A 20,417-nucleotide genomic window follows, 5' to 3' on the forward strand; every position below is an offset into this window, starting at 1 on the left:
GTCAACTTCAAGGCAGGTACTGTGATCTCCATCTAAGCAAGAGGAAACCGAGACTCCCAAGGGCCAACTTACTTTTCCAGGGCTGGGGTGAGCTGTCTGGTCCCAAAGCCAGTTCCTCCCTTTTCATGGACTGTTCTCTACAAACTCATATCAATTATTTTAGAGAAGAAGAATGTACTACAGTTAGCTCTGCTACCCATTTGGAAGACCTGTTTTCTACTTCCATGCTTTCCATGGGTATGGCTCCAAAATTAACTTTGTAGCTTTAAAATAACCCGGCAGGCCCAGTGCCGTGGCTCACGCCTATAATCCCAGCACTTTGGGAGGCCGAGGTGGGTAGATTGCTTGAGCCCAGGAGTTCGAGACCAGCCTGGGCAACATAGCGAGAACCTGTCTACAGAAAATAAAATAATTAGCCAGTCATGGTGGCATGTGCCTGTGGTCTCAGCTACTCAGGATTCTGAGGTGGGAGGATAGCTTGAGCCTGAGAGGTTGAGGCTACAGTGAGTCATAAGTATGCCACTGCACTCCAGCCTGGGCAGCAGAGTGAGTCCCTGTCTCAAACAAACAAAGTGATCCAACAGTGGAATGAAGGATCCATATGTGGACATGTAATGGCATTATTTGCCCCAGGTTCCTTGTTCTCAACACAAACCTCTGGCAAGTTCCAGCTGAAGCAAAGAAAATTAGATGGAGGGCCGGGCGCGGTGGCTCATGCCTGTAATCCCAGCACTTTGGGAGGCCGAGGCAGGAGGATCACGAGGTCAAGAGATCAAGACCATCCTGGCCAACATGGTGAAACCCTGTCTCTACTAAAAAACAAAAATTAGCTGGGCGTGGTGGCGCATGCCTGTAGTCCCAGCTACTCAGGAGGCTGAGGCAGGAGAATCGCTTGAACCCAGGAGGGGGAGGTTGCAGTGAGCCAAGATCGCGCCACTGCACTCCGGCTTGGCAACGGAGCGAGACTCTGTCTCAAAAACAAAACAAACAAAAAAAGAAAATTAGGTGGAGGCAAAGTGAAACATTCACACAGGTAGATGGAATCAGAAAGCGTTGAGGGCTTAGGAAAAGGGCAGGTAAACTCCTTTGAGAAGTCAGAATTGGGAGAAATTTTGCCCCACTTAGAGGTGAAGAAAGATTTGGAATGTTTCCGGGAGGAAGTAGCATTTGAGCAGAGCCTTGGCCTTGAAGGACGGAGGAAAATTCATTTCGAGCAAAAAGGAAACTGGGTGAACAAAAACACAACAGAGGCAGGAAAGTGAGAACACTAGTGGGAAATAGGTTATTAATAGTGCTGGATTATCAACAACACTGCTCTTCAGATCCATATGGTGGCTCAGGTGTCTGGAATCCAACAGCGTTCATTGTTATTACAGTCGTCTATTGCTGGAGGAGCAATCTTTCAAATGATGCTACACATCTGGATGTTCTCCTTTCTGAATGTTATTATCTATGTGCATAGAAGCAGTCATGTTAACTGACATCAATTTTAAGATCCTGTTTCATTTTGTTCTTGCAGAAGGAAACTCCACTTGCCAACGCTGCATTCTGGGCAGCCAGGAGAGGAAACCTGGCGCTGCTGAAGCTGCTGTTGAACAGCGGCCGGGTGGACGTGGACTGCAGAGACAGCGTACGATGGTTCGGTAGATGCATGCCCAGCATCTGTGGGCAGAGGAGCACCTCAGGAATACATTCCCCTTTACGATGCTTATTTACTTGTTCATGTGTTTGCTTGCTTTATCCTTTTTAAAACATCCAAAGTACTGTGGTGAACTTAAAAACATGCTGAGGGAAGTCAGAAAGAAAAGGAAACAATTAAAGGCATAAAACAGAAGGCAACCACCATAGGGAAAGAGGCACTTCACTGGGAATCAGAATTGGCAGATTACAAGAAGAAAAGCCTGTTTAGTGAACGAATTCAAGCCAACCACTTTAATGAAAAGATGGAGATAATTTAGAGCACAAGTGGGCTGCCATGGATGTGGGCGTTATGTTTCTTCTACAAGGATGAGAAAACAAAAATGGAAGCCTCCCCCCGGGCTTTTATCCTTTCATTACCTCTTGCAAACATAAGTACACTAATTGGCAATTTAAAAGGGGAAACAAAAATAGATACTAGTGCCCACCGGCAGATACCACTTAGAGTGCCTTCCCATCCCCAGCTAGAGGCAATCCTTTTTCTGTCCTCAGCAAGACTTCTCATCTCTGGGGACCAAGAGGACCTCCAGTGAGGAAAGGGAGCAAGCAGTGATGTTTTAATTTTAGAATTTGAATAAAAATGTTTCAAAGGAGTTTTGTTTTCCTAAAAACAGGGTGTGCCATTTCCAGCTTTTATTGTATAAATTTGGTTCAGTGAAATCCACCACCAGCCCAAAAGTGAAATAGCAGTTTGCCCCAGTTGGCCCCGTTGGGGCATCAGGGCAGGATATCTTTGGTTTACAGGATATCTTTGGTTACACCTCCAGACCCACTCCACACCCTTCTCGCTCTTATTCCCACAGTCTGAACTGTATGTACTACTTCAGCAGACTCACTTCCCTCTGGCCTCCAGTGGTGTTTGGCCCATAGGAGCAGGAGTCAGAGGAGTCAGAGAGTGGGAGGAGAGGGATGTCAGGGAGCCCAGCGCCCTCCCTGTTTCTGTCTGGCAGCAGCGCCCCGCTGTTCTCTGCATCCTGGGAGCCACTCCCTTGCCCTGGCACCTTCAGGCTCCGGCTGGTCATGGACTCCCACTGTTCCTAAATCCCAGTACTATGCTGTTCTTTCTAGATGCCCTATGCCCAAGCCTTAGCTTAATAGTCTGTTTATTCCACTTTCTTCCAATTATCCCAATTTGAATGTACCATCTGTTCCTTGCCAGAACTCGGGCTGTTGTCAGGTCTTGGGCATCTGTGAACTGGCCATCTCGGTCTTATTTGGGTTTTATGGGATTGGTTCCTACACCACAGTGGGAAAACCACAGGGCAGAAACACCAGTTGTCACTGTGGCCAACATGGCGAAACTCCGCCTCTACTAAAAATACAAAAATTAGCTGGGTGTGGTGGCAGGCGCCTGTAATCTCAGCTACTCAGGAGGCTGAGGCAAGAGAATCGCTTGAACCTGGGAGGCGGAGGTTGTAGTGAGCCAAGATCATGCCATCGCACTCCAGCCTGGGAGACAAGAGTGAGACTTCGTCTCAAAAAAAAGAAATGCCGTAGAGCCCCACTAAGAAGCCATTAGCTTTTAATTACTTTGCTACTTTACCTGTACTTTTTACATAAAGCAAACAAGACTTTCACAAAACTCACATGGCCATTGGCAGAAGTCAACAAAAGCCAGATGACAGCCTAACATTGAATTATCGTAATGTTATTTTAATATCTGACACTTACTGAACTAATATCTACCATTACTGTGTTAACCATATTGCCTGACTTATCTCATTCACTAATTTAATCAGGCGGATACTTTTATTATTCCCCCATATTTCAGAAGAAGAGAATGAGACTGAAGGGTTACATGATGTGCCCAAGATCATACTGTCAGTGACTACTCAGCAATACTGCCTTCCTACAAAATCCCATAGATGAAAATAACACGAAGCCTCCAAATTTCACTTAATTACCCTATACCTAATGAGCCTCCCCTGTGTGCAGAGCCATCTGTCTCTCTCATCGTCCACTTCTGAGCAGCAGGTTGCTGAATATGCAGAGGTGGTAGCTAAGAATTTCAAGTGCTTGAAAACAACTGTAAGTCAGACTGCAAATGCCCACTTCAATTAGAAGGGTCCATATCACATGGTACACCTCAAGTCCTTGAATCTTAGAGCTGGGACAGACTTTGGTGATCGTCCCATCCAACCTCTCATTTAAAAAAATGAAATAAATGAGTCCAAGTAATTGTAAGCAAATTGCCCAGGTTACACTGTTGGTCAGTGACAGCCACCTGGGTTTAGCCCCCACAGCTCCTGACTCTCAGCTCTCTAGTCTCTCTTTTCACCTGGTGCCATACATCTTTACCTGAATCATTTTGAAGATGAAGACTTTTAAATACAGAAAATCAGATGGTACCATTTAATTTTTTCTTTTGCATTAATAGCAATGTTTTGGCTCAGGAATCATTTAATAGGAATCATAAAATGAGAGCATTATATCATCGCTGCCTTAAAATGCAATAACTATGGTTCCTTTGGACTGTGCTTCTGAAGGTAATGGAAGTAAGTGAATTTTTAGATTGAAAATTCCAACCTCAGCAATTTGTCGCTTTGCTTTTTCCCGTCTAGGCTGCATGATGAGATTATTCATGAGCACTTTTATCACTGCAGGGAATTTTGCCCTTGGGTGTGTTCTGAGTGGAGCTGACGTCTCTGCAGCATCTTTTCTAGGACCCTTCTCTCTGACATAGCAGTGGCCTAAGTGTTCATCTGTCTCTCCTCCATCCAGCACGGCACCACGCTCCTGATGGTTGCTGCCTATGCTGGCCACATAGACTGTGTGAGGGAACTGGTTCTGCAAGGAGCAGACATCAATCTCCAGAGAGAGGTAGGTCAGGCTTTGTACTTGAAGAAAAATGACCAGGCTCAGAGATCTGAAGTTTTCATAACAGTGAACTGGTATAGGGGACAAGAGCCATCATTGCTTTTCTCCCACATTAAAGCCCATTGAAGAGTTTATTGTGCCTACAATGAGGTCCAGCAACATACTAGCAGTTATAATGCATTTGAGCGTAGCTTGTGGGGCACATCTGAGGTAACCAAACCTCTTACCACCTGCCTATAAACACTCACACTTTTTTTTTTGTCAAGCTTAAATCAGTTCTTTATTCTTCCCTTGGGATGAGATACTGTAGGATTTATAGCATTTTCATATAGATCATTATATTTTTAGAACAGTTGAGTCACCAGCGTATTTGTAATGAGACTCACTTGCTAGGATGTCTCAATCATCCTCCCCAAACCATGTTTTCAAAGGACTGCTCTATAACTGGCCATGAATTAAATAAGCTCTCCTGAAAAAAGCCATATGGGTCAACACTGGACAAAAATGTGAGCCTGTTCCCACACTTCATTTGAAGACAATCCTGGGAGTTTGGTCTTGCTTGAGGATCCATTCTTGGTCTAATCTAGAGAGGCAGAAGGGAGGCTGGACTTTTTTTTCTTTCTTCTTCTTTTTTTTTTTTTAAGACGGAGTCTCGCTCTGTGGCCCAAGCTGGAGTGCAGTGGCGCTATCTCGGCTCATGCAACCTCTGCCTCCCAGGTTCAAGCGATTCTCCTGCCTCAGCCTCCCGAGTAGCTGGGACTACAGGTGTGTGCCACCACACCAGGCTAATTTTCTGTATTCTTAGTAGGGATGGGGTTTCACCATGGTGGCCAAGATGGTCTCGATCTCCTGACCTCGTGATCCACCCACCTGAGCCTCCCAAAGTGCTGGGATTGCCTAGGCCAGGACATTTTGACATACTTTGGGGCTCAGTTCTGAGAAGGCTCCATCCATATATTTCCAAGCTGATGTAGGACCTGGTAAACTAATCTTTGTGGAGACACACGTCAGATCATCCCTAGAGTGCATCTCACCTCTCAGTTCACACTGACTCAGACCTGAGATGGGCTTCCTGGGCAAGTCCAGACTGAACCACTTGGTTTTCCTCAGTCCAGCCTTATTTTATCCCGGGTCCTGCCTTGCAACATTTTAGAAAGACAATTCACCAGCCAAACTTCCGTCAAGCCAGTATATCGTATATCTCATTCTTCCAGCCTGGACCGTCACCTCTGAGTGGAGCAAATTAAGACACGTCAGGTCTCAGGACTGTCTCAAGAGTTCCAGGTGTAACATACGCCTGGGCAACATAGCAAGACCCCATCTCTACAAAAAAATTTAAAAATTTAGCCAGACATGGTAGTCCACACCTATAGTACCAGTTACTTGAGATGCTGAGGTTAGAGGCTTGTTTAAGCCCAGAAGTTACAGGCTGCAGTGAGCCATGATGGCACTACTGCACTCCAGCATGGGCGACGCAGCGAGACCCTGACTCAAAAATAGAGTTCCAAGGCACATCCAGATGTCCTTCCCACCACCCGTCTGGGTGTTGGACGCCTTGGCTGTGGACCACGAAAGAGTGACATGCAGAATCTGGGTCTGGGTCTCTGTAGCCCTGGATCAACAGGCCTGGTCTATTGAGAGGAACAGTATAAAGAGACTACAGCAAATGCAATCTTCTCACAAACAGATTCTTTGGTGCAATTTCCATAACACTAGATCGTTGTTTTAGGCCATTTTCACTTCAGCACTTAATTTTCCTGTGGGATGAAAGTATCTGGACCCATTTAGAATTATAGTTTAAAATTACTTTAATCTTTTTATTTTTCCTCTCTGCTTTATGGTCTTTGTTTATTACAACTTTAAAGACAGATTTTCTCTAATAAAAACAATATGGTCCAGATCTGGTTTACTTTAAAAACTTTATCCTGAAGGACAAATTCAACATGCACAAAAATCTCTCTGAAACAACTGAGAAAAGCAGCTAGAAGAGAGAAGTATTTGATTTCTAGCCAGTCTATGGTTTCTATGGTTGTATATTTATCCATTTGGTTCCAGTTGCTCAGCTAATCTTGGAGATGAAAACTCTCGCAGCACTGAGAACAAAAGCCTTTGAAGATTTACCAAAGTGTATTCAGCTTAATGGTAACTTGTGTGGCTCAAATGATGGTGCTGTGTACGTTCCTGGAAGTCCTTGAATTTCCTGAGACTGTGTCAGTCTGGAGCAAGAGGGCTGCCAAGCCAAAGGCAGACCCCATCCTCCTGTACCAGTTTTGGAAGCTGAAATAGTGCCTTGCAGTGCTTTGAAACTTACTCCTATGGCAGACTTCTACCTTGATCCATTGTTAATCCACTTTGCAGTATCAGAATATTTGTCTCCTGAAAAACTACCTGCCACTCTGCTTAGGTCAGCTCTCTAGATACACAGAGCTTGCTAGAGAGACAAACTGGAAGCTAATGTTCCTGAAACACTATTGCTTTAAAGAACCCACAATTGGCTGATGATACCTCTCAGGCATAGGAGCTGCAAATGCAGTTGGCATGAAGCCTGAAGTAAGGCACACATATTTAAAACTTTTATTCACATTCCAGACTAAGGTCTAGGTCCTATTGTCTATGGATTGCTGCATTGAGGTACTGAATGATTGATAGTAGTATGTATGTTCTAAAATCAACTCAAACTGCTCTAATAATGATTTATGTAATTAATGTGTCAAGAAAGCCTATTGAAAAACAAATTCTTTTACTAAGGAAACAACTTCTAGAAAAGATCTTTGGTAGTCTCTACAATTTAATGTCTGTTGAGAAAGTGGGAGTTTTCCTATTCTAGCCAAGTTTCTTCCTCTAGAACTATTGATTCCCTAAGGTTTCTGGAACCCAGCATCCTCAACTGTAACAAAGCAGTGGGAGGATGCTTCCCACTTATTTCTGTGGGAACCAAGGAGAAAATCACACCTGCACTGCAGGCAGAAAGGCCCTGTGAATGGTCACAATGCCTGTGCCTTCCTGAGACAGAGTCTGGCTGAGGGCACAGCCTGATGTGGGTTATATCTATCTGGGAAGGTGTTACATGTTCTCCCTCAGTGGTGGTCGTATCAGCACCCTAGATTCTTGTAATCTCCCAGGATAGAAGTCAAGAGAGATTGTCAGATAGCAAAGAGAAAGTTTGTTTAGCTTGTGCATAAGGGAACCAGGTTCCGTTATGGAAAGGAAAAGGGTTGGCTGCTCCCCAAGAGAAGTATGTGGGTTTGTTTTATAGGGCCTTTTTAAAGGGAAGGGTTTAGTTGGGGCATGTATAGGAGGGGTTTCTGCAGCACTTGCACAGTAGCTCAATATGCTTTTTTATGCATCGCATGTAAGATTAGCATTTTAAATCTCTACCTTCAGGTGTGATTTTTAGCATTAAGATAAGGAAGAGGTGACTGTAAGTTGAAGTTTAAGTCTAACTCTGCATGCAGGGCACCAGGAAGTCCCTACCCACCTAAAGTGAGAATTGTGGTTGGTCTTTTGTTGCTGATTGGCTGTCACAGGATCCTTAGGGCGTCACTTTGCCAGCAGGAAATCTCCATGGCTGGCAGTACCTTCCGCCCGAGTGTTGCTCAGGCCCGTTGGGCTCATTCTGCCCACTTGGCCCAGCAGGCTGCACTCAGTTCACCCTACCAGCCCAGATCCCACACCTGCCAAAGGCAAGCCAGGTGTGTGAGCAAGCATGGGGTCCAGCCACTGCACACAACCAGGCATGCCAGCTGTGGTGAGGCTGGCAGCTCCAGGGACTGGCACAGGCACCAGCTCTGTGTGAGGCTGTGGCTGGACCAGGTGTACCGCAAGTGGCTTCCACTGCAGGCACCAGGGAATGTAGTGGTGCCTGGAAGCTTGGAGATGCCAGGAATCGCAGAACCCCAAAGAGGGTATCATAGCCCTGTCTCAGGGGGCCCCTAGGTCTGGGCTCCCCGAAGGGCCACAGCTCTTCTCTCCTCATCACCTGCAATGTGGTGAGCAGAAGGCATGTTTCAGCCCTGTTCGTGTTATAAACAGGGTCATTCAGCAGGTCCCAAATTCTTGTCCCACATCCAAGAAGAATGAGGTATGCAAACAACTGGAGGGTGAACAAAGTGGAGAGGAGCTTCGTTGAGTGACAGAACAGCTCCCAGGAGACCCGAAGTGGGTGACTCCTTTCTGCAGCCAGGTTGTTCTAACAAGTGTTCAGCTCTCAGTGGGGAGGAGACCCATAGTGGGTAGCTCCTTTCCACAGGCAGGTCATCCTGACGATTTGAGGAGACCCAAAATTGATAGCTCCTCCCACAGCCGGTAGTCCCGACATCTGTGTCCAGCTCTCAGCAGAGAGGAGACCCACAGTGTGTAGCTCCTTCCCGTAGCTGGTAGTCCTGACCTGTGTGTCCAGCTCTCAGTGGACAGGAGACTCACAGTGGGTAGATCCTTCCAGCAGCTGGTAGTCTGGACATCTTTTTGAATCTGGCTGAGTCAGAGATTTTTATGGGCTCAGAAAGGAGGGGTGTGTGCTGATTGGTCCATGGGAAACCATGGGTAGGAACGTGTCTGCCTCCCACCATCAACATGCCATCCACAGCACCCAGGCTGTTCCTGCCAAGGGGCGCCTACAGGCCCACACCTAGCTGCCCTCAGCCCCTCGACCTCCCTCCTGTGCTTGTCAGCACCCAAAGTCTGGAGGGGGCCAAGGTCGGGGACAAGGCTGGCATGTCAGCACCACCTCAAGCACGCACACCTCAAGCATGTACTTGCCTAGCCAGGTCATGACAGACAGCACCCAGGCTCGGCTACAACTTTGCTCCGCACCGGAGCAGGTGCTGGGAGTGGGGAGAGGCCAGGGAGCAGGAGCAGGCACTTCCAAGCCTGCGGGGGAAATGGGGGCTTCCCAGGCCCAGAGAGCACAGGATGCCCAGAACTGGAGCTGCAGCTGGGCATGGCTCTCCCACCCATCAACTCAGTAGGGGACAGGGCTCCCACCTGCTTCCAGCTCCCACTGGACCTGAGGAGCGTGCAGCCCCAGCCGTACCTCCCCCGTGGCAGCCTGCATCTTCGCAGCCGCTGCTCCAGACAGGCTGCCGCTGCAATCAGTGAGATGTTAGGCAAGCTACAGCTTGAGTAAGGGGCTTTTTTTTTCTAGACCACATTTAAAAACAGGCAAACAAGTGGGTGGATCCTGCCTGTCTCAGTGGGTCTTATTGTCCCCACTCCCATCCCACACATGCATGCACACACACACATATTCACAGAGACACCCAGGCCCTTAGGAACAAGTTTGAAGCATGATCACTAGCTTATAGGCCAGGCTGTCCTCAGCTTTTCACACGTGAGCCAGACCTACCACCTTAACAGCTTTGGGTAAACTATGGAAAAAGGGGTTTCTTTTCACTGTGTCTGGTAAGGTGTAGTACTAGCTTTGTCCCAAGCTCCAAGCTCAGAAGTGAAGAGTACCTCTATAGGAAAAATGTATGTTGCCCACAAGAATGGTTCATGATTTTGCCCATATTACACAGTGGTTTGGGTACCAGTCTTTGAGTAGGCTTGTAAAAGTAGATAGGAAGGGAGGATGCTAAAAACCGTCTCAGAATATCATGATCAGTTTACATTTTAGAATCAGGCTGTTTCTTGTTATTATGTCCCATTTTGAGAAATGTTTTGAGCTCATTTTGACTCTGGGCTTGCAATTGGAGAAGTTTGTGGGTGAATTACTTATTTTCCTTCTTGTACAAGTAGTCTTCCACTCTGGGGCACTAAACGTTGTAATTTGAATTCTTCCCTGTATTAATGAATGCTAGTGTTTACCAAACACTATACCAAATATCTCGAGTTTCCAAGGGCTGCTGTGACAAATTAACACAAACTGGGTGGCTTCGAATATCAGGAATTTATTCTCTCGGATCTGGAGGCCAGAAGTCCAAAATCAAGGTGTGGGCTGTGGCACACTGCCCCTGGAGGCTCCTGCGGGGATTCCCTTCCTGGCCTCTTCCAGCCCCTGGTGGCCGTCAGCACTCTCTCCTCATGGCAACAGTTCTCCAGTCTCTGCCTGTGTGGTCACATTGCCTTCTCTCTGAGTCAAATATCCCTCTGCCTCACTTTAAAAAAAAACTTTTATTGTTTTTTGTTGTGGTAAAATACACATAATGTAAACTTAAACCCTTAGCCATTTTTAAGTGTACAGTCTTATTAAATGCATTCATAATGTTGTACAACCAGCATCACCATCCATCTATCTCTATAACTCCTTTCATTTTGTAGAACTACACAACTCTGTATCCATTAATAATAACTTCCTATACTCCCCTTCCCCCAGCCCCTGGCAACCAGCATCCTGCTTTCTGGTTCTATGACTCTGACTACTTTAGATATCACAGTAGGCTGGGTGCAGTGGCTCATGCCTGTAATCCCAGCACTTTGGGAGGCCAAGGTGGGCAGCTCACTTGAAGCCAGGACTTTGAGACCAGCCTGATCAACATAGTGAAACTGTGTCTCCTAAAAATACCAAAAAAACCAGCCAGGTGTGGGGGTGCATGCCTGTAATCCCAGCTACTTGGGAGGCTGAGGCATGAGAATCACTTGAACCTGGGAGGCAGAGGTTGCAGCGAGCCGAGATGGCGCCACTGCACTCCAACCTGGGTGACAGAGCAAGACTCTGTCTCAAAAAAAAAAAAAAAAAAAGATATCATAGTAGAATCATCTAGTTGTTGGCCTTTTGTGACTAGTTTATTTCACTTAGCATATCATCAGCACTCATCCATGTTGTAGCATGTCAGAATTTCCTTTCTTTTTAGCTACATAATAGTCCGTTGTATGGATACATCACATTTTGCTTGTCCGCTCATCCATAGATGGACACTTAGGTGGCTTCCACATTTTAGCTATTGTGAGTAGTGCCTCTGCCTCACTCTTAGGACACTTGTCATTAGATTTAGGGCCCACCCAGATAACCCAGGACAAGCTCGTCTCAAAATCCTTAACTTAATCACATCTTTTGCAGTAGAAAATAATATTCATAAATTTTAGGATGGGGACAGATCTTTTGAGGAGCCACCATTCATCCCATTTCACTAAGAATAAAGTTTTCCTTTCCTTTTGTCACTTCTCTGACCAAAAAATAAGAATCTGTTCCAATGTAGCCCCTTCCTAGGCTAGAAGGTTTCTATGCAAGGATATTGTTTTGTTTTCTTTGCAGATGTTCTAATCAAATGTAATGTAACCAAATGTCTTTCAAAACTAGCCTCTCCCTCTCTCCCAGTCAGGTACAACTGCCCTATTCTTTGCCGCCCAGCAAGGCCATAATGATGTCGTGAGATTTCTCTTTGGATTTGGAGCATCCACTGAATTTAGGACCAAAGTAAGATAACGTTCTCGATTTTGTATTATGTTGAAGAATTTCAGCAGCCATGAGTATTGCTTTTCTCCTCATCTATGGTACGAATTTGTGTTTCCCTTTTTACAAGATTCTCAAACCTAAGTAAGTGGATTTCCTCAAGGTTCCTTGTAATGGTTCAGGGGTAGCTCTAAGGGTTCCATTCAAAACATTACATTTTTACTCTGGGCTCACAATTGGAAAATTGTATGGGGAATAACTTCTATCCTTTCCTGAACTGACACCTTTCTACTGTAGAACACTAAATTTTGTAACCAGGAGCAGTGGCTTTCTAACTTTCCCTGTTTCCGTGTTCTTTTTCCCACTTAAGATTAATTCTGATACTATGATAGGAATTGTTGGAAGTATTAATCTGATCCTACTAGATCTGAGACATTTCTGAAGAGGGTGGTTTAGCAGGCAGCTTGCTTTCATGAGCTGTCCTCACTGAAATACATAATACATAGCTACAGTTTATATAGTTGGGAAACTATATAGTGGTTCTTCCTTTAAAGAAGTAATTGGCCAGGCGCGGTGGCTCACATCTGTAATCCCAACAATTTGGGAGGCCGAGGCAGGGGGATCACGAGGTCAGGAGTTCGAGACCAGCCTGACCAACATGGTGAAACCCTGTCTCTGCTAAAAATACAAAAAAAAAATTAGCCAGGCATGGTGGCTCACGCCTGTAATCCCAACTACTCAGGAGGCTGAGGCAGGCGAATCACTTGAACTCGGGAGGCAGAGGTTGCAGTGACCAGGATCACACCACTGCACTCCGGCCTGGGCAACAGAGTGAGACTCCGTCTCAAAAAAAAAAAAGTAATTGATTTTCATTTTTGACGTATATATAAGAAAGCTGAGAATGTAGAAAGATTAATTTCATGTTCACAGTATGATTTTACGTGATAATATTTTGTAGTAGCAGAATTTGAACTTCCGTAAGATTTTTGTAATTGTCAGCTCATTTCTAGCCTGGTTATAATTTTTAAATTTCTGAAAATTTGCACAAGTTGGAAACTTTTAGGTTTTCTTAGTTAATCCTTTTTGTGGACTATTTAGATATCAAGGGAGTTTCCAATGAGATTTTTTTTCTGTTAAAATGGTAACTACTGGAGCTGGCCAAGGTGGCTCATGCCTGTAATCCCAGCACTTTGGGAAACTGAGGCAGGAGGATAGTTTGAGCTCAGGCGTTCAAGACCAGCCTGGGCAATAAAGCTAGCCCTCATCTCTATTTAAAAAAAAAAAAAAAAGAATTCGCTGGGCATGGTGGCACATGCCTATAGTCCCAGCTATTTGGGAGACTGAGGCAGGCAGATCACTTGAGCCCGACGGGTCAAGGCGGCAATGAGCCATGATCATGCCACTGCACTCCAGCCTGGGTCACAGAGGAAGACCCTGTCTCAAAAAAATTAAAAATAAATCAAATAATAAAATTCTAACCATTAAGTAGATGTAAGTTCATATAAGGCTTTGTCTTTTCTGAAACCTTCTGTTGTACTATGTATATGCCTCCAAACTTACTGAGTATAACATACAGTAATACTATATATATATATATACACACACACATATTATTATTTTATTTTCTATTATAAAAGTGATGTAACTAAAAATAGAAAGTAAAGTCCTATGAACCTAAATATCAACTATTTGAACTAAGGTCAAAATGATCATGAGTGACCATATGGCTGCTTCAGTCTTCTTGGTTAACGAGCGAATACTGGCTTAAAGCCTTTGTACGTGAGCCAGTTTGTACTATTTCAGAAATCCATGGAACATGGAACTCAGGATGAGCAATTCCACAGGTTTCCATTAGGTCAGCTGCAGGAATCAAGAGCTTTCCATGGGAAGAAGAGAGGGCTGAGAGGCTTTCAGTTTTAAATGATCCTGTCATCAAAACTTGGCTTCAACAATTGTTCTCACTGTTACTAAATCTATATGCCCCAAAACTGTGTTTTATAAAATATAAGAGGCTGGGCATGGTGGCTCACACCTAGCACTTTGGGAGGCTGAGGCAGGCAGATCGCTTGAGCCCAGGAGTTCAAGACCAGCCTGGGCAACATGACGAAACCCCATCTTTACCAAAAATATAAAAATTAGCCAGCCATGGTGGCATGTGCCTGTAGTCCCCGCTACTTGGGACGCTGAGATGAGAGGATCACTTGAGCCTGGAAGGTCAAGGCTGCAGTGAGTCATGACTGCGCCACTATACTCCAGCCTGGGTGACAGAGTGAAACCCTGTCTCAAAAAAAAATTTTTTTAATTAAATAAAAGATGCCAGGTGTGATGGCTCACACCTGTAATCCCAGCACTTTGGAAGGCCAAGGTGAAAGGATTGCTTGAGACCAGGGGTTGGAGACCAGCCTGGGCAATGTAGCAAGATCCTATCTCTATAAAACATTTTTAAAAAAATTAGTCAGGTATTGTGATGCCAGCTACTCAGGAGGCTGAGGTGGGAAGATTGCTTTAGCCCAGGAGTTCCAGACCAGCTTGGGCCACATAGCAAGACCCCATCTATAAAAAAGTAAAAAATATTTTAAAAGCTGGCACAGTGACATACATCTGTAGTCCCAGCTACTCAAGAGGCTAGGGCAGGAAGATTGCTTGAGCCCAAAAGTTCAAGGCTGCAGTGAGCCATGATTGTACCACTGCAGCCCACCTGGGCGACAGAGCAGGACCCTGACATACATACATACATACAAACAAAAATAACAGCAGTTCGTCTATGAGAATCATCATATTTTATCTTTTCTGTTACTTTATTAGGCAGGAAAATTTATTACTTTATTAGCTAGGAAAATTGACAGGACAAAACTTAGAATGGTGCTTATTCCTGCTGTTACGCAATTTTGTGATGCCTCCTCACCACCACCATCTACCCCCAGCCTCAGTCTCCCTCCTCTCCATTCCCCACTCTTCAAAGCCCATCTCAAGCACTCTCCCCCACCACAGAGCCTGCCTCTGGGGAGGCCCTACCCAGCCACACGCAGCCTGCAGCCCCGTAGGATGTTACCTGCCCATGAACTCGAGACCTTTTATAGCAGTGTTTCTCCACGTGAGGCCCACCTGCCACCTGCCTACATAATCAACCCACATGACTGGTCAAAAGGCATATTTCTGGATCTCACCCCAGACCTACTGAAGGCGGGGCTGAGGGTGGGGCTCTATGAGTAGGTATTTTGAACAAATACCTTATTCCCAAATTTAGAAACTACAATATCTTATATTTATGATTCATATTTTTTAACCAGATTATGTGTTTTTGAATTACTTATAATTAGCTCAGATGTACAGTTCAAAGAGCCAGACAACTCAACAACGCTAGATGGGAAAAGAGAATGCCTTAGCTGTACCACCTGACGAAAACCATTAAGGGTTTTAGTTGGCCACAAACTCAATGAGTCAGCAGTGTGATGTGGTTGGTAGAAAAGCTCTTTCTAATTTAGGCTGCAGAGATAAAAGTAGAGTAGAGGGAACACAGGAATATCCCATTCCACATTAGAGCACGTGTACTTTATAGTGTTCTGCTTAGTTGGTTTCTGTTTTTTTTTTACTTTGTTTGTTTGTTTTGACACAGTGTCTCGCCCTGTCACCCAGGTTGGGGTGCAGTGGTGTGACTTGAGTCACTGCAACCTCCACTTCCCGGGCTCAATCAATCCTCCGACCTCAGCCTCCCAAATTGCTGGGACTCCAGGCGCACACCATCACGCACGCCCTGGCTGATTTTTGTGTTATTTGTAGAGATGGAGTTTTGCCATGTTGCTCAGGCTTCTGCTTTGTTTTTAGGGCCTCACTTTTAAAGAGACCTGGACAAACTGGCACATGTTAAAAGGAAAACACTAAGTAGGATGGTGAGAGACACACAGAATGTGCCATAGCTATCCACTCTTTTAATGGACGCAGGTCTTGTCCCATGAGGGCAGTGGCCCCAGAGGGTTACCCCGTAAAAACTCCTTAATCTCAGTGGTCTGCCGCTGGGTTACGTCACAGGGAGAAGACGGTGTTTGCCCGGGAAGTCTCTGGCCAGAAGCCCTGGGAGGCTTTCCTGATGATTCCAAGAAGAACTGACAAGACCAGCTACAGACTTTCTGTTCTGTATTTCTCATATTGAGAAGCAAATAGATGATTCTGCATTTGGCACAGGAATTTTCTAAGTTAATTCATAATAAATGGCCGGGCGCGGTGGCTCAAGCCTGTAATCCCAGCACTCTGGGAGGCCCAGGCGGGCGGATCACGAGGTCAGGAGATCGAGACCATCCTGGCTAACACGGTGAAACCCCGTCTCTACTAAAAAAAATACAAAAAACTAGCCGGGCGAGGTGGCGGGCGCCTGTAGTCCCAGCTACTCGGGAGGCTGAGGCAGGAGAATGGCGTAAACCCGGGAGGCGGAGCTTGCAGTGAGCTGAGATCCGGCCACTGCACTCCAGCCCGGGTGACAGAGCGAGACTCCGTCTCAAAAAAAAAAAAAAAAAAAAAAAAAAAATTCATAATAAATAACTTGGTCAAATAACTGTAATACATCTCTAGCAAGCCACTCACATATACAACATAATCATGTCCTTAGGATGAACTCTGCCATAATTATAAAGAAAAAGTAAAAGGGATAAAAGAGGGAAAGTAGGCCAGACGTGGTGGCTCATGCCTATAATCCCAGCACTTTGGGAGGCTGAGGCAGGCAGATCATTTGAGGTCAGGAGTTCAAGACCAGCCTGCCAACATAGTGAAACCCCGTCTCTACTAAAAATACAAAAATTAGCCGGGCATGGTGGTGTACAGGCAGGAGGATTGCTTGAGCCCAAGAGTTTGAGACCATCCTGGGCAACATAGCAAGATCCTGTCTCTAGTACAAATTAAAAAAAAAAAAAAAACTGGATGTGGTGATGTACGCCTATAGTCCCAACAACTCAGGAGGCTGAGGTGGAAGGATCGCTTGAGCTGAGGAGGTTGATGCTGCGTTGAGCTGTGGTCGCACCACTACACTGCAGGTCTGGGTAACGGAGGGAGACCCTGTCTCAAAAAAAAAAAGAGAGAGAGAGAGAGAGAGACAGACAAGGTCTTACTGTGTTTCCAGGGCTGGTCTTGAACTCCTGGAACAGTAGTCTCAGCTACTTAGGAGGCTGAGGCAAGAGAATCGCTTGAACCCAGGAGGCAGAGATTGCAGTAAACCGAGATTGCACCACTGCACTCCAGCCTGGAAGACAGAGCAAGACTCCTTCTCAAAAAAAAAAAAAAAAAAAAGAGGGAAAGTGAGTTTGTTATTATCTTTGGGAAAACTCTCTTCCTAAATTCTATGTATGTGAGGAGCATCTGCTTGGTGAAATATGTGCCTGCACCACCTCTAATGTGTTTATGTTTTGCGTGTCCATAGGACGGGGGCACCGCCCTGTTGGCTGCCAGTCAGTACGGGCACATGCAGGTGGTGGAGACCTTGCTGAAGCACGGAGCAAACATCCATGACCAACTTTATGTGAGTGCATTTCAGGGGGACATCAGGACATTTCTCATCACACACAAAATTGCAGTCTAAATTCAGATGCCAGAAATGCCAACTTCAAAAATATTGTAGTGGACAGTAGGACTTTGGTCTGAGTCAAGAGAAAAATATGTAGCGGACCAGATGGGCTTTTTTAAATATAGAAATCATGTATTGGCCAGGCACAGTGGCTTACGCCTATAATCCCAGCATTTTGGGAGGCCAAGGTGGGTGAATCACAAGGTCAGAAGTTCGAGACCAGCTTGGCCAACGTGGTGAAACCCCAGCTCTACTAAAAATACAAAAATTAGCTGGGGATGGTGGCAGGTGCCTGTAATCCCAGCTACTCAGGAGGCTGAGGCAGGAGAATCGCTTGACCCAGGAGGTGAAGGTTGCAGTGAGCTGAGATCACACTACTGCACTCCAGTCTAGGCGACTTAGCAAGACTCTGTCCCCCGCCACACAAAAAAGAAACCATGTATCTTATTTACCCATCTCTGTTCTCCCTTTTAAATCTGTTTGTTGTGCAGATGAAACATTTCATGTACCTATGCAATTAAGACTTTCGAAAATCATGTGATGCTTATTCGTACCATGACAAACCACAAAGCCCAGCATATGGACTTGCTGAAAACCAAAATATACAAAATTTTTCTCAATGTGCTCATTGGATATAAAAAATATACTGTTGTAGTATTTGTGAGGAAGGGCACAAACAGGAGAAATCTAAGGTATTTGGAAGAAAAGTGAGGTTGGATGGATGAAGACCTCTGTGAAATATATGCATTCCATTGACCTGTGAAAGGCATCCACTGCTAGTGCGGGTCTGTTTGCAGCTGTCAATTAGTACATCACCCAAGGGCCTTTCGATTGATTGTTACTATAATGCCATAGGATTTATGGCAAACATTACTCCAGTTTTGTAGGAAAAAACAGAATATAGGGAGATGAATAGACTTGACAGTCTCATGGTGAAGCGTGGAAAAATTCCTACTTCCAGTGATCTAGGAACTGTATTTTAGGCTGTCCTACAGCTAGGCATTTAACCCTTATGCCTGGGGCACTGTACTTTCATAGACGTGTAATGAGCTGTGTAGGTGTGAACTTTTCCATTTGAACACCCTTTCCAGAGTTTACATGGTTAACCCTGACAAATCACAGGCCTCTTTGAAATTCATAGCAGCTAGCCTCACCCTCTGCACTTCAAAATCTATAACACTCTTTGAGCCTGCAACATTACCAGTAGAATGATTGAATTACTTGATAATGATCTAAAGAAGCAATTCTCAACTCTGGCTGCCCATTAGAATTATCTGGGGAGGTTTAAAAAAATACCAATTTTGAGGCCCACCCCAGACCAACAAAACTGGAGTCTCTGAAGGCACAGCTTGGGCAACAGGTGTTTCTCACATGTAGCCACCCTAAGAAGCACAGGTCCAAAAGTTAGATATGTCTTTGGCTATATATAGATAAAGTATATCTGAGAATGTGTAGTACATATATATATATACACATTGAATAGGAAAAGCCAAAGTGTTTGGAAAAGAAAAGCCCCTTTCCATAGTAATTTCATCTCTGTTTTAAGGTGACTCAAGAAATTTCATGCATTATAACTTCAATTTTATATTAAGACCTTTACCTTTACCCAAACAATCTAAATGTTTTCTTTAAAGCAATTGAAATATGGATGGGCAGGGCAGAACTGAAACTTGGAATGCATAGTGAAAAATTCAATGCATGGGTAGTTCATCTTGGAAAATTCCTGAGAGTTTAAAAAAAAAATTAAAAAAACAACAAAAGAAAAAGAAAAGTCCTGAGAGTTTTCAGCAGCTAAGGGCATGGTAGACTTTCTGAAAATTGTATCCCCATATAAAACATCTGCTTGAAAATCTCTACAGGCTGATTAATTTCTTAATGATTGCCTGGAGGGCAGTTTGGCAGCTCAGCTGACACCCACTGGAAATCCAGGACCCTCCACGTGACACACGTGGCTGGACTTGCAGGGAAACGTGTCTTATATTTTTGCTTGAGGTTAGTGTTCCCAACGGGAGGTGTGGTAATTAGCTGGGTTCTAGGTGTTTTCCTCTAGGGTGTGCTCTGGTTTTCCACTGTGGTCTGAAAACAATGAAGCTCACCCTGCGCTGTGAATGTTACCAGGCTGAAGGGAGCATCCAGGGAAAATGCATGCTCTCAGCTGCGCCGTGCATCTGCTGAAAGCACCAGTGATATATGTCCAAGAAAACAGAAATGCCCAGAAGGCACAGATACTCAGTTAAGAAGAAAACTAAAGAGCACTGGAAAAGGGACACTTGCTCTGGGCTTTATGCAGGAGTGCTTTTTTGTGTTTATAGGTGCTGTTGGTGTCTGCTGGGCTGGCAGAGAAACACTTTGTGGAGATGGTTTCTAGGGCAGTTTCATTGAAAACATCTTCCGGGGTTCTTTTGTGTTTTGTTTTGTTTTGTTTTGTCTTGTTTTGTTTTAGAGACAGGGCATCTGGGTGTGGTGGCTCATGCCTGTAATCCTAGTGCTTTGAGGCAGGAGGATTGCTTGAGCCCAAGAGTTCGAGACCAGCCTGGGCAACAGAGCAAGACCCTGTCTCTACTAGAATTTTTTTTTTTTTTAATTAACTGGATGTGGTGATGCATGCCTGTAGTCCCAACAACTCAGGAGGCTGAGGTAGAAGGATCACTTGAGCTGAGGAGGTTGATGCTGCATTGAGCTGTGGTCACACCACTACACTCCAGGTCTGGGTGACAAAGGGAGACCCTGTCTCAAAAAAAAAAGAGAGAGAGAGAGAGAGAGAGAAGGTCTTGCTATGTTTCCAGGGCTGGTCTTGAACCCCTGGGCTCAAGCAATCCCCCTGCCTCAGCCTCTTGAGTAGTTGGGACCACAGGTGCCTGCCACCATACCCAGCTGCATATTGTATCTTAATTCTTGCAGAACTCTCATGTTGGGGAACAAGGATAAGGGGACAAGAAAGAGAAAAGGGTAGGAAAGATCTAATTAGAAGGACACCTTTTACTCTCAATTCTTTTTTCTTTTTCTTTTTTCTTTTTTTTT

At 45.0% G+C, this 20,417-nt stretch overlaps 1 protein-coding gene across 5 annotated transcripts in view; it reads left to right on the top strand.

Annotated features, from left to right (window-relative positions):
* ANKRD29 (ankyrin repeat domain 29) overlaps positions 1-20,417 on the top strand; it is a 77,974-nt gene that overhangs the window by 12,809 nt on the left and 44,748 nt on the right. For 4 of the 5 annotated variants that reach the window (XM_028837883.2, XM_015121676.3, XM_015121678.3 and 1 more), the window contains exons 2-5: positions 1,520-1,630; positions 4,420-4,518; positions 11,771-11,869; positions 17,253-17,351. In XM_028837883.2, coding sequence (XP_028693716.1) covers positions 1,520-1,630; positions 4,420-4,518; positions 11,771-11,869; positions 17,253-17,351 — 408 coding nt within the window. Of the gene's footprint in view, positions 1-1,519; positions 1,631-4,172; positions 4,194-4,419; positions 4,519-11,770; positions 11,870-17,252; positions 17,352-20,417 lie in introns of those variants that run through there. The other variant, XM_077975007.1, reaches the window with a different exon arrangement.

Source organism: Macaca mulatta, chromosome 18 (assembly GCF_049350105.2).
Source record: "Macaca mulatta isolate MMU2019108-1 chromosome 18, T2T-MMU8v2.0, whole genome shotgun sequence".
In the NCBI taxonomy this organism is placed as follows: Eukaryota; Metazoa; Chordata; class Mammalia; order Primates; family Cercopithecidae; genus Macaca; species Macaca mulatta.